At 44.1% G+C, this 14,498-nt stretch overlaps 1 protein-coding gene across 3 annotated transcripts in view; it reads right to left on the reverse strand.

The window, feature by feature from the left end:
* Positions 1 to 657: 657 nt before the first annotated feature.
* Positions 658 to 14,498, reverse strand: part of LRRC56 (leucine rich repeat containing 56) — a 52,985-nt gene continuing 39,144 nt past the window's right edge. Inside the window, exons 6-12 of one of the 3 annotated variants that reach the window (XM_057412804.1) lie at positions 12,047 to 12,224; positions 9,703 to 9,759; positions 7,335 to 7,399; positions 6,029 to 6,159; positions 5,093 to 5,286; positions 2,132 to 2,495; positions 658 to 1,371 (exon numbers count right to left, since the gene is read on the reverse strand). In XM_057412804.1, the coding sequence (XP_057268787.1) occupies positions 1,188 to 1,371; positions 2,132 to 2,495; positions 5,093 to 5,286; positions 6,029 to 6,159; positions 7,335 to 7,399; positions 9,703 to 9,759; positions 12,047 to 12,224 (1,173 nt within the window). In that variant the 3' untranslated portion in view covers positions 658 to 1,187. Of the gene's footprint in view, positions 1,372 to 2,131; positions 2,496 to 5,092; positions 5,287 to 6,028; positions 6,160 to 7,334; positions 7,400 to 9,702; positions 10,006 to 12,046; positions 12,225 to 14,498 lie in introns of all 3 variants that reach the window. The other 2 variants (XM_057412803.1, XM_057412802.1) reach the window with 2 other exon arrangements.

The following is a 14,498-nucleotide window of genomic DNA, read 5'->3' on the forward strand; positions in this document are numbered from 1 at the left end:
CTACTTTGAGCTGACCAGCAGAAAGAAAACATAAACCAATTCATTAACCTATCATGTAATCAGTGTTTATCAACCAATTTAAAAATGTATCTCTAACATAGTAATTTAAACTGGAAAAATGCAATGATGCATGGTTTCAGACTGCAACATCAATGAAGTTTTAAGGCACAGTCATTTGGATCAGCATCTCAAGTCTGCCGTCACTCAAACCAATGGTTTTAATCTCACCCAAATGTAAAAAAAATGCCCTATTGAAAAAGAAAAAAAGGGTTTTCCCCTTACTTCCCTGCCTTGTCTTTGTGGCAGCATTACTTAAAATTATTCAGTCATATGAAATTAGAAAGTCTATTTGGTCTAAAAAAGCTAGAGTGGGATGCTTGACACTAAAGGCACATGCAGACGATGCTCTTGACACCTGCTTACATGCTAATGACATTCCAGTATGCCTCTATCCATAGGAAACAAGATAAATCCTTTCAGGTAGCTATGGAGCAAACAAGTATGTTAATATTGCAAGCCACTTTGTTAGCATTGTCTCCCACAGCAATGTAGGCAACAAGATCCTCAGATGCCTGTGAATGGGTGAGCTCCTGGGGGAGCGTAAGCTCTGAAAAAAACCAGCCTTCCTGGGCTCTTCCTCAGGCCACGCAAGCTCCCCTTACAACCCGCTCCAGACACTGCTTCCTCTCAAAGCTGTTGGCTTGTCCCTTACATGTTAAACATCCAGGGCTGCATAAGATGCATTGCGGGCTGCTGCTAGATCAGGGGGATAGGAATGAGAGGGAATGCTCTGTCTCTCACCTCCTCCAGCCCACTCCACAAACTGCAAGCTCCATGCTCTGCTTGGTTCAATGTCCCTGCCTGACTCAGAGAGCAAAGTATAGTGTAGATGAGAGGAAATACACTAGGACTTGCTCTGTTTTAGAGCATGAAGGCTGCAAAAATAACCATGTTTGTCTATAATAAGAGGTTTATTAGCTCTTCTGTTGATCAGCAGGTGCTCTTTGAAGAAAGCAGTTCTGGACCAGCTGTAGCCTTAATTGAGGCAAATCATGTCATTTGTTTGAACTGCTCTACTTGCACAGCTCTGCATTTAGCTTGTAAAAGAAGCTGAAAGAAGATAGCATCAATTCTTCAAGACTGTGCTGTGTATGTAGATCCAACACATACTGCCACCTAGGTACCTTCTACGACTGGGGACTTTGAGATGTTGAGGAAGCGGGTCTGTGTGGCAATGGCTGCAGCATGGCCCTGGCAGTCAGGGGCCAAGCAGTGTTCATCAGTCCAGACCTCTGTGGGGCTTTTGTAGATGAGCAGACAGCTGGTTGATGGTGGTTGATCTCTCCAGGAGGGCTCTCATCCACGACGGGCCTGAGAGAAAAGAGAGAAACGCTGCGGTGTAATTGCACTCAGGGTCTGGATATCTGCATTCTCCCCACCAGCTCTGCTGTCTCTCACTCTGAAAACTCAACTGAAAGCTGCCAGGCTTGGGAGCAGCAGAAGACACACCAGCTTCCCACACAAGGCACGTACTCTCTGCCTATACTGCTCTATAATGCCTATGTTAACTTCAAAATCAAAGTGTCATTCACAGCTCCTCAGTTTTATTTCTTCAAAGAAGCAACAAGATGCTAATCTTACAGTAAGCAGGTTCACAAATAACCATGGTTTGGTGCATGTAACACTTCCCTAATGCCTACTTTGTTTTCCAAAGCTCATTCTAACATGAATTAATGTAAGTTTTAAGGGGAGAAAAAAATAAGAAATGTGATGTCAGGAACTTGTGCTGGGGTTTAGCTAAGGAGAGTCTTGAACAACTGCCACTACAAGAACTCTGCAACAGACATAGGCATCAGTCCATGAGAATGGAGCTGTAAGAACACAAGAAAATTCTGGGCTATTATTTAAGAAAATACCAAATTTCCAACGCTCAAGCTATAGGCAACATGAGGAAATGTTTAGTTTAGCAGTAGACGCACAAAAGTAAATGTCAGCACAAATAAAAGGAGGGTTTTTTACAGAACAGACAAGCGACTCCAGAGACAACACAGAAGTCTGCTTTTTCCTGCTGTGAAGTCCCTTCTGTTTTCCCCAGACACACTGCAAGCACTGCTGCTGGCAGCGTGCATACCTGATGCTTGCTGATCCATCAGCTGTTGGTATTGAAGTAGGCCTTTGCTGGCCAGTGCTCCCAGCAGGCTGGTGCTGCCCTGGAGATCCAGAGGCAGCCAGTATGCTGTGCTGTCTCAGAAGAGCAAATTTCTTGCCCAGAGGCTGGGCTGAAGTTTCTTGATGAGCCCTTGGCTGGCATTGCTGTATCCACTGCCTCTCCTCTTGGCTAGGTGTTTTTAGGCATCTTATCCTGCGGTTCCTTTTTTTCCAGGATCTTGCTGCGACACCTGTTACAGATACAGGTGAAGGGGTTTTTGGAGGAGATGGAATTAGGCAGTGGTTTGGGTTGGAGAACACTGCACCTTCCTGAGCCTGTGATGAACCTGAAACGGGGCGGGGGAAAGCACAGTGATTTACCAGTTCAACTTATTCCTAAATGACTGACTTGGTGAGAAAAATGTATTAGAGAATGCTGTGTGATGGAGATGGGTGGGCAGATGTGTCCCTGGCCTTGTTGAATTGCTTCCTCTGAGAGCCAGGGATTTGGGTTAGTTGGCAGCCTCCCTGCTGGTGACATGCCAAGCATTGGAACTGCTCATGAGCCACGCACAGCTCAAGTGGAGCAAACCAGCTCACCCATCCCCTTGTTCTCAGGCAGGATCATACATGCATCATTCCTGGCCAGCATTTGCACTGAGTTGTTTTAAATACCTGAGGACCTCATCCAGTGATTGGAAATTCAAGGCACAGGAATAATTGCAGATGAGTGGATTCACTTTTTAATCAGAGGGGTTTTTTAACCAGAGGCAGGGGTGTAAGAGTAAGTTCTTGAGATTAACCTTAAAATTATGGAAATTGCCTGACTGATAAGGAAAATATTGTCCTACATACAGGGCTGCTATCTTGCTGATCATATGTTAGCCAATGTAATCTCAGGTGCAATGTATAGAGAAGAAAAGTCTTGTTCCTGACTTATAAATATAACATGCATGTATGCATGCTTAAAATGATGCTATATGTAGCAGGGGTCTAATTACTCTTGTCTATTAAAAGAACCAACTGTACCTAAGCACCTGATGTGCAGGGTGCAGGGCAGGAACACAGTCTAAAGAATGTGCCATCAAGCCCAATCCCAGAGAGTTCAGCTTCATAGCTCCTAATTGATGGGCATGTATTTTACTGCTTAGGTAACAACTTAAAGCCAATACAAAATTTTCACTGAACAATTTCCATAATACTATACTTTAAAAATCTCTAAATTTCATAGGAGTTTTTATTTAAGTAAAGACATTCTGAAAGACTGGTATGCCTGACTCAAGAGCTCGAAATAACACTCAACAGCTTCCAAAGGGTGCAGATTATACGGATCTGTTGCTGCAATTACTTTTAAATAACAGTGGTTTTGCTCAAATGACTTCTCCTTTCCTGATCAGAAGGACTGTTTTCAGCAACAAGTTCTTCTTGTGAGAAAACCACAGAAGTGATTGGGTAGAACACACTTCCAAAGTTAAGTGTTGTAGCATTTAAATCCCTCTCCAAACCTTGACACAGTCTCAAGTCACAGAGGTCAAGTATATTTTTAATGGCCTTGCTGACTAAAATCCATTAGTTGCTAAAGTTTTATCAGGTATTTGCTCTGCAAAACACATATGTCTATTAGTGACAGCGGGCAAAAGCTACTGTGCTTGTGATTATTTGAATCTTTGTTATTATGGCCAGCTGCTTGTAATTTGGGATCTGGGTCATCTGCACAGCCCCCATCCCCTATGTAATACTAGATTTCAAACCACTCCAACAATCTTGTAACAAATGCTAACAGATTTGGTTACAAGACAGGCAGATTTATGCCCAACCATTCACTTTGATAGCCCTATAAGGCATGACCCTGCTGCACTGTGAGATACCCTTGCATTGTTTACTCAATCTACAAAGATGATGAGATCATAATAAATCATACTCAATTTATGAAACTCATATTAAATCTAAAAAAGGTCTGATTAAACCTAAAGAGACCACAAGATCATAATCTAAGACCTCTGTGGTCACTGGACAATTGGCCACTCATTTAGATTTTTCCAAACTGTTTCTGTTCTTACTAAAGAAATATTGCTTATATTACCATTTTACCATTAGTACACAGAGACTTTGAATGGTTTAATGATACTTCTGTTTCTTCCAAAACTTTTGTTTTTCTAAATTTTAATAGCTCAATTTTGCCCTTGAAAGAAACATAAAGCAAAAACTCACATGCTAGTATTTACTGAGACCCCAAAAAGTTATCATTAACAATAGTAACAAAGTTGTACTTTTGTACTCTAGTTAATATGTATTTGGAATAACCATTATTAATGTTTCAAATATTCTTAAATATAATATTCAATGAGTGGTGAAGAGCAGGAATTCTGCTTTCATTTATGTAAATGCAATTCTGGAGAGGCCTTTGACTTTGTTTTTGATGACTAGAAGAACACATTTCATTTTTAAACTGTTTATTGAATGCATCCCTTTGGTTGCGTATCTTTCCAGAATTCCCAGTTGCCCAGTTAAACCTTAATCATTAGCTCAGCCAATACTTTCACCAGTGCCAATTGGGCTAAAATATGGCTCAGGTGGAACATCAGTGTTTTAGACTTACTTGTCACTGCCATAAATTAGCGATACAAGGTAGAAGACAGAGGCATGTCCTTCCTCTAGACTTGATGCTAAGCTGGTTTAAGATCAGCTTGGCTCCTCTTAATTCTACAGATCCATGTTGATGAATCAACTGATGGTCAACACAGCTGACCACCATGTCCTGCTTAAAAACTAGAATGGATTTCAAAAGGTCTAGCTCTCCAATGATATTTCCAAATTGGTGCTCTAGAGCACAGAAGCCAGATCTCTTAAAACACTGCATTTACTAATACACCAGTCTACAAATGGTTAGTTGCAAGTATCACTACCCAGTGCTGATCCTTCCCCAGAGGTTTAGGTCCAGTACCTGAGGAAGACTGGGAGAGGCAGGAGTGGCAAGGAGAATCAAGTGAAATCCTTTCAATGAGGTCCTTATCAGAGGTCTCCCTCAATGCACCTTCATAACTGTCAGTCAGGCTGGAGTCTTCACCCCCTTCCTCATCACTGAGAGTTACCCTCAGTGCTTGGGTGACTTTTTCTTGCTGTCCTCTATGCAGGCACCTGGACAATATCAAATATCACACCTTTAGTTAGCCTTTGAGTTGTGTATATGCAGCCAGCCACTTGCAGCTTGGCAAGGCCACATAGGCAAACACCCAGGAAGTGGATTTAGTCAGCCACTGTGATTTCCTACTTTCCCAGAAAAATGGAAAATTGTTCTAAATGGATCAGCCCTCTAAGCTTCCTGTGTCTGATTATCTGAAAGTGTCCTATAGTTAACCAAGTGAAATGGGACAGATTTTAAATACTACACAGTGAAGTAAGCTCAGAGATATGAAGCTGTTTTTCCTTCCAAAACAACCACTAATTGTCTATGAGGTGGGGGAATCTCAGTCGGGTGTTATTTTCCTTTCAGGCTTTCATTTGGTTAGGCCAATGCGATGTTTGCAGAAAACCTCATCCACTTTCACTTCTTTTAGTGTCTGAAGGTAGGCACTGTCAGAGCCAAGAATGTTTCATTAGTTGTGAAAAGTCATTTCCTTGCTCTCACTAAGCAAGTGAGCCCACCCTGACTATGCAGGTCTTCAGCCTGCTCTAGAGAGAGGTCAGAGGTTTTTTCTCCCTTGCACACCCTGCAGATGCTCCAGTGAGGAGCACTGATGGATGGATTGCCACAGCAGGAAGGCAGGAGGCCAAGACTATCCCTCGAAACCGCCACCAGGTGGCCAAGGAGTTTAATTTTATTAAGGCAGAAAATGAATGCCCGCTTTATTGCACGACAAGATTTCTCCTGCAGTCTCACCTCTTTTGCTGCTCTCTGTTGGCGCTCAGTTCAGAAAGCACATCTTCCTGGTGCAGACTTCCTCCTCCTGCAGAGCTGTAAAGCTTTTCTGTCCTCAGACCACAGAGTTTCAAAGGGCTCACTACAGGTGGCTGGAAAATGACAGAAATTATTTTGATAACCTCAGGAGCTCTCTCCAGCTCTGCTTCTAGATTGTAGATTTTAGAAGGCATTAAAGTACGCTGTTACTCCTGAATCTTCAGATCACACCTCACTATTTTCTTGCTCCTCAGTTTTAAGAAGCCCCACACCTCAGTCATGTGCACCGTTACAGCTTGTGGAACCCAGGGTGGCAGTAAGGCAGATGTTGACTTATATCTCCCTGGTGTATAAGCCTGTAGTATCTATGACAATAAGCATATTAGGACCAGTACCACAGAAACGGCATCATATAGCATGTGACTGCAGTCCCCTTCCACATCCTCGTTTATAACACAGTAATTCACTCAAATCACAGAATGGTTTGGGTTAGAAGGGACCTTAAACATCATCTATTTCCAATGTTCAGATTTGTTTCAGAAAAGCTCCCAGTGCTTGTGCAGTGGCAGCAGAGAGACAAGGGAGGGACGCTTTTTTCCAGTGGTTCTTCAACGTCTGCTGTCAGCATTAGGTGAAGCTGCTGACAATGCAGTGATGTAGGTGTCCTATGCATGCTGTTTACCTGGTTTAGTACAGCCTGTTTAAAAACGTGTGTGTGCATTTGTGCCGCGTTGAACCTCATGGCCCACAGAAGCTAACCGCGACAACCCATACTGCACCCCTTTACACACATGGGCATCCTCTAACTACATTACAGCTGAAATGAGCAGGCTGACCCACAGGGCTGAGGGACCACCCCACTGCCAAGAGGAACAACCTTTGTTTAGCCAATAGGAATGACTTTGCAGCAATTTGACTATTTACACCAACATCAAAAAATCACTGCTGAAAAAAAATCTTTTGCTTAATAGCTGCCATAGAAATACTGTCAAATTTTGCAAACCCGCCTTGTGTTCTGCTCAGCCAGGACAATACGAAATGCACCACCATCAGCTGATACCTTACTTTCATGTGTTCCTTTAAGGCTGATGGTTAATTGTTGCTAGCACATGGGAGCATTTGTAACCTTAGGGCAAGAGGCTCTGTCCTCCCCAAGGTCAATGGCATCTTGGGGGGCTTTTGTGTTGCAGAAGAGAGAAAGCTGCCACAAGCCACAGTGCAAGTTCAGTTTATCCCAGGATCCTGGGGGTTACCAGGCAGGAATATGACATATACAAGAAAAACATACACCTAGCTTTTGCCTCCTTGCACAAAGAGCCTCGGTGTCGCTCCCACACGTAACTTGACTGAGTCCTAAGAAAAAAAGGAAAAAGAGAACATTTTATTCCAGCATTTAACAAATGGTGCTGGCTTTGAAATCAGTCAATATCATTTTCACAGACAGGAAGATGTAATATTTCATGGTGTAGGTTCATGGTTTGAGCTGGCATGGCCTGACACCATTGCTGAGAGGCATTTCTCTGCTTCTACCAGAATCTGTTTCCTTCTGCTTCTGCCCTGCCTCCTCCACTGTGCTGCTGCAAACATTTGTGTGGCCACACAGTGAGTCAGATCAGGGAACAGATCCAGATTAAAACTAAATTTGCTTTTTGTGGGGTGTGTTTGTTTTGCTGAATTATTTTTCAGCTGGATCTCGATCAGAATCAGGTTCCCCATGTGGTGATGCAGATGTTCTTCCCAAAAAAGATGTAAGGCAGCAAAGGGGCAGGAAGAAGCAGTGAGCGTGGGGTGAAACTGCCTCTGTCAGTAGTGCCAGCTACCTGAAAGTGCATGTAAAATTATCATAGAATAATAGAATGGTTTGGGTTGGAAGGGACCTTAAAAATTATCTCGTTCCAGCACCACTGCCATGGGCAGGGACACATTCCACTAAACCAGGTTGCTCAAAGTCATGTCCAACCTTGTCTTGAACACTGCCAGGAATGGGGTGTCCAAAGCTTTTCTGGCCAACCTGTGCCAGTGTCTCACCACCCTCACAGTAAAGAACTTCCTTCTCTCTAATCTAAATCTATCCTCTTTCAGTTTAAAACCATTTCCCCTTGTCCTATCCCTACAGACCCACGTCAGAAGTCCCTCTCCAAATTTCTTGTTGGCTCCTTTAGGTACTGGAAGGTTGCTATAAGGTCTCCCTGGAGCCTTCTCTTCTTCAAGCAGAACAACCCCAGCTCTATCAAGCTGTCTTCAATAGGAGAGGTGCTCCAGCCCTTGAAGCATCTTCATGGCCTCCTCTGGACTCACTCCCACAGGTCCAAACCCTGGTTGTTTTGGGGGCTCCAGAGCTGAACACAGTACTGCAGGTTGGGTCTCATGAGAGCAGAGTAGAGGGGCAGAATCACCTCTCTTGACCTGCTGGTCACACTTCTGACGCAGCCCAGCATATAGTTGACTTTCTGGGCTGTGAGCATACACTGGTGGGTCGTGATCTGTTTCTCATTGACCAGCACCTCCAGGTCCTTCTCCTCAGGGCTGCTCTCAATCCAGTCTCCACCCAGCCTATATTTGTTTGTGGGATTTCCCTGACTCAGGTGCAGGACCTTGCATTTGGCCTTACTGAACTTCACAAGGTTTGCATGGATCTACCTCTCAAGCCTGTCAAGGTGCCTCTGGATGGTCTCATTCCCTGGCAAGCTGCATTCAGTTTCCATGTTCTTTTCCAAATGAACACTCAGTTGACACTACATTGCTTCATCTAGTTCATCATCCTGAGTCCTTCTACAGCAAAGAACTGAGCTGAGACTGGCATCTGAGAGAAGCAGCCCACAATGCTGAGAAAGCAAACACCATCTTCCTATCTAATCTGCACTCCATGGGCCAGTGGAGTTGCACCATCAAGATATTTTCAGGAGTCAGGAAAGGACATTTTGGCAAATGCCAAATATTGTACCAGAAGTGATCTCCCTTTCCATCCAGCTGTCTCCAGGAGCTGCTAACTTGGCAGAACTTCTGGGTAGCCAGGGCACAAAGGGAGGTGGTACACCTGTGTTTTGGGTGAGCCTGTAGATCAGGTATGTGAAGTCAAGGAGCTGACCCCTTTTGCTGAGGGCCCCACTCCTGGAAACCGAAAAGAAAGTGCTCATTGACAGCAGTGATGCTGCTGCAGTATGAAACTGCAATACCTGTTGTTGGAGCACATGTGATCCCACAGTGAGTGAATGTGCATCACCATGCCTTTCTAGAGTACTACCTTGGACCACATTCCTGTGACTGAATGAGATGTGCCAGATGTGACTTAAGTGAGCTCCAGCTAGGCTGATGTGTAACTTGAAGGAATGAGCAGAACAGCTTTCGATAAGGTGTGAAGGGCAGCTTCAGTGAGGGAGCACCACTGCAGTTCAGGGATGTTAAGAGGGACAGCAGCACATAATAGATGGGGGTGAGGGGCTGAGGAGGCCAGATGACATTCACCTCCTTCTGCAGGGGGAAATAAAGGAAATCCCATGCTAAAGCAGGTGAGTCCTGTGGAAGAAAACATGTGCTGAACCTGATTAGCAGCACCATGGGTAGGTGGTAGTCAAAGCACTCAGGCTTTCATCAGCAATAATAATTAGAAGGAGGTGGACGTGTGGAAAAGAACAGGATTAAAAAACATACGTTACCATTTATCAAGTCACTGGAGTCATCTTCTGTGAACAGCTCGTCAGAAACAGTGGGATCTGGAAGAGGACCGCCACCATACAAGAGGCAGGCACTGCTAGATCTCCCTGCATGAGCAGATGACTGTGCAGTGCCAGGTCTGGAAGCTGTTGGGGTTCTTGGGCTCCATCTAGACTGCCTTGCTACTGCCCCAAGGCATGGATCTAAGGGAGAGATTTTGCTAGAGTAAGCACAGTCATTCAAGGCTTCAAACCACACCATCACCACACACTGCCAATAGGGGAACTGCTGCTGCACACCTGGAGCTGTAGGAAACAATAAAACATGTCATTGCAGATACAAGAAACATGCTGGAATGGGTCAAGCCCAGAGACAGAAAGCTTCCTGGTACTGCATGCAGTCCCCCATAGCTGTTCTCTGCAGACAGTAGAACTCGGGGGGTCCCCAATTAAACCAAAGTCCCTTCCCACCCTCCTCCTGTTTCTGAACACCAGAGACCAACTGCTGGCTGAATATGGGGTCAGGAACTGTTCTGTGCTCACCACCCACCTCCAATTGCCCCACAGGTGAGCCTGGACATATCCAGGGCTCTGCTACTTCTCCTCTCTGCATATCCAGGGTAAGACCATGTTGCCTTGCATTTGCTGCCCACCTGCCTACGGGGGAACCACTGCAGGTTTGCTACTGCTTCAAGCCCCCTGTCCTAAGATATAGTGCTTAAATACCCAGGCATAATGCAGATGGTGACACTGCTACCAGAGCTATTAAACAATCAGGGCAAACTACATACCAGGAGCTATGGAAATCTGAGAATGGCAGTGATAGATTCTTCCAGTATTGCACCAGAGACAGATACTTCTCTACCACAGAAAGAAAGGTGAAAACTGAGGTTTCATAATGCTACAGGGCAGGGTGGATAATACAGAAGCTAACCAAAGGCAGATAGAGCCCTGTTCCCTTGCCTGGCCAACCACCGGCTGCCCTGGGAGCACATCACAGCTGCAAGAGCAGCATGTGCAAGCAACAACCCATAGGAGACTGAATTTCATTACAAAGCAAGCCATTCATCTAGGCACTAAAAAGTGCTGAGCGTCTACCATCTTAACAGTGGAAGAATCAGCTCTGTAATAATATGGCCATTTCCTTAAGGGTGGAGTGTTAGGGACCTGTAAAATATCTGGGCCATAGTTGTTAATACAAACTCATGAAATACACAGTGCGTTAAAAGCACCTGAGTCAACATTGCTCTAGGAAAGAAACAAATACGAGGATGCTCGAACCTGACCATATCAGCTCATCAGTTTAGAGCTGAAGGCAAGAATATGAGTCTGGCTGCACTAGGAAATAATATGAATTTACAATTTTGTGCCCTGTCCTTACTGGCACAGCTGGAAGCTTACTTTAGTTAACCAGTTTTCTGAACCACAGCTGATATTTGCCAAAGCAGGATCATTGAGGGATCAGATTTTAATGGATTATTTTTTCTACAATAACTTCTATTACAACTACTGATTTGTACCCATAGGGATTAAATAAATGACAAATATATGTACTTATTCCAAAACAAATTAAACATTTAATGGAATACACTTGGCAGGCAAACCACAATGGGGGTGGGGGAAAGGGCTGGGAAGCCAAGTGCATTGCCTACACTAATGGGGAGCAACAGGAGCAGTTTTAGGAAATGCTTGGTAATATTTAATGGTACTCAGTAAAATGAATGTAGGATGATTGATACATAAAAGCCTGGACAACTGAACTATAACCAAGGATACAGCCAAGTGGACAACAGGTTTGTTTTTTTTTTCTCAAACCATTTACTCCCTCCTAATGAATGTAACGGACTTAATCACAGAGGCAAGGAAAATGGAACAGATCTCCATGCAATCTCAGTTGCTAGGATGTTGCTACCATTGCAGGGTGGTGACCAAATTGCCTTTCCTATTATTAAATTGGAGAAGGAAATCCTGCTACATCCACCCAGTGTAGGATTGACTGCTGCTATGGAAAGGGCTATGAAGAGCTGCTGTTGAAATATTCCTTTCCAAGCTTTGCTTTTTCCAATCATGCAGAATTAATGCAAAGCACAGACTTCCAGTTACTACTGGATTTGCTTGATGCTCTAGAAGTCATCTGCATTTTCCTGATCTTGATGCCCAGCTTCGGACAGCTTTCATTTAAGCCTGCACAGTGCTGAATTCTAGCTTCCTCACTTCCCAAGTCACAACATCCTTTGTCCCTTCACTATAATTAAATGTTGGCTTTGAAGAGGCCAGCTTGCTCTTCATCTGTCTTTTTCGCACATCATAACCTGAAAAATGAACCCCGACAGGAAACCTGACATACCTAACCATGAAATGTCTCCAGCTAAACCACCTTCCTTGATGGATTCCTTGATGATTAGCCAGTCCTCATGCATCTTATTGGAAGGAAGGAGAGCAGTCTGGCTTGCTGGTATTTCATCCAAATATTCCAAGTGGGGAATGAGTTTTTTTACTTCAGCTCTGTAATTATAATCTGGTTCCTGGTGAAATTGAGAAAGCGGTCACGTGAACAGTTGATCTAACAGACTGTGGACTTCCACCAGCAGCACAGCAATGTTCAGTTTGCATGACTGCCATATAATTTGAAACACCTTCTATGAGGCAAACCTATTAATTCAACAGAAATAAAGAGTCAAGACTTTCATTTCACCAAGCTTTCTCCTTGCATAATTATTTTTCTTATAAAAAAAGTTTATTGTGAACATGCCCCGAGCAGTGCAAACACATGACAGCTGCCCAAAGGCTCCTCTGCTGTTTACCCACTGGTGATTGTAGCATCTGTCTCTGTTTTACTATGTATAATGTACAAAAAGTTTGCAAAGCCACTAATGCCCATGGAAAGCCTGGGCACCCTCAGCATTTAGCCAGCCTCTCTCCCTGCTTTTGTGATTCTCTGGTTGCTGCATCAATACTCGGGTGATAGGAAGACTTGAAAACATGTGATGAATGTTGCTACACCTGCTGATGGAAAAAGGGCATTTTCATGGATTGTGTTTTTAGGCACACCCGTAAACCAGGTACAGCAAGTGAACTGCACTGGTTTTCTGGGGCAGTCTTCAGGGGCTTGGTGTGTGATTTTATACACTGTTAGAAGTGGTGGCTTAATTCACACTACATTTGCTTCTGCAAGAACTCACATACCAACAGCAGGTACACAGAAGGCTAAAATGGACTGCACTTGGGTTTCTTTTCTCTGTGCTGGAAAAACAATGCCATTGCTTCCAAAGCACATGGACTCAGTGTGACAGCCATGGGGGAAAGCACGGGTGTAGCCCCTTCTGCATATGTGTGGGGAGCTGACATGTTATAATATGATTCACGAGCACATGCCAATACTTTGGGACCGCTGAGCAGCAAGGCAATCCAGAACAGTTACAACTGTGCTCAGAGCATACTGCAAATTGGGCTGTTTTGGTGGGTTCAGGTGGTATAGACACCTTCACGTGGCACCTTTGTCTTTGGGAAAAGTTAGCAATATAGCAGGGCTGACTGGGTCGTGCTGCTTTGAAATGGGAATATTTCTGGTTAAAATAGTCTCAGATTACAAAAAGCAGTAAACAATGATGACTGATACTAAAAGAAAATATAAAACAAGAACACACTGCTAGTGGCAGAATATGAATGGACGGCTTCCTGCAAATCAATTGCTTCATCCAGATAAATGTTATGCTTTTCAAGACATTGCATGCAATATTAGAAAACCTCACAAAGCCAAGTCCTCATTCAGTACAGAGCTGTCACAAACAGAAATCTTTCTGTGGGACCTGCCTGGCTGTATGCTCCCTCCTTCGGCACAATGCAACACTGGGGCTGGCAGGGGAACTCACCAAATAGAGGGTGCATTTTTTGTTGTTGAGAGGCAAACACTGGAGTTCTCTAACTAAGCCTTTAATCTTAATTTAGAAAATGAGTCAACCAATCGCCATGCTGCCCTGTACCACATGTACTCTGAGCAGTTTCTGGGCTACAGCCAATTTCCAGCCATGTCCTATTGGAGAGGAGCATCACGATACACTCATGTTACATTAGTGCAGTAGGGGCTGCAGGATTTACCATCAGGTTGGTGCTCTTGGTTTAGATAACAGGGAAAGATGAGCTCATCTGAAAATCAAATTACAGAGAGCAAACAGGCTGTCTGGAAAAAAAAAAAAAAGCACTATATTTAGCTAGAGCATTCTGTAGATTGAAAGTAAATAAATAGAAGAGGCTTTTACAGGGCTGTAGCAAGGGCCAGCTTGCAAGAAGGAGCTTGAGGAATTAGAGCTGGCCATCTAAGGCACACCAAAATAAGCCCACATCTATTCCTTTATATATTTCAGGTTCTATACCCTGAAGAGATACAAACTTCAGTTGGAACCGGGAAAGCAGCGAAGTCCATGGAGAAGCTCTCAGCAGCTGAGGGAAAGGCCACCTCCCTGGGGCTGAGCAGCTTCCCAGCATGGAAGCTGGGTCAGAGACTACAGTGAACTTACAGTCTGTCTCTGTTACAGTTCTGTGTAAAACACGCCATCCCTCAACAAATTCTGGCTGGCATTTGAATGCAACTGATAACACAGGAGTAGAGACAGCCATTCAGCATGGAGAAAAGCAGTAAGGCACACCACCGCATACCACTCCTCTTTGAACTTCCATTGCATGACAACACACAGCAGCATCCCAAGGACTCACTTCCTCAGCTAAACAAACCACGGGCAATCTGACATTTCCCCATTACAAGTACATGTAAGGACTGAAGATGCCAACTGAAAACTACA

This window comes from Pezoporus wallicus, unplaced genomic scaffold (assembly GCF_028554395.1).
Source record: "Pezoporus wallicus isolate ANWC-B61680 ecotype Strahan unplaced genomic scaffold, APGP_CSIRO_Pwel_v1 scaffold_6885, whole genome shotgun sequence".
Taxonomy (NCBI): domain Eukaryota; kingdom Metazoa; phylum Chordata; class Aves; order Psittaciformes; family Psittacidae; genus Pezoporus; species Pezoporus wallicus.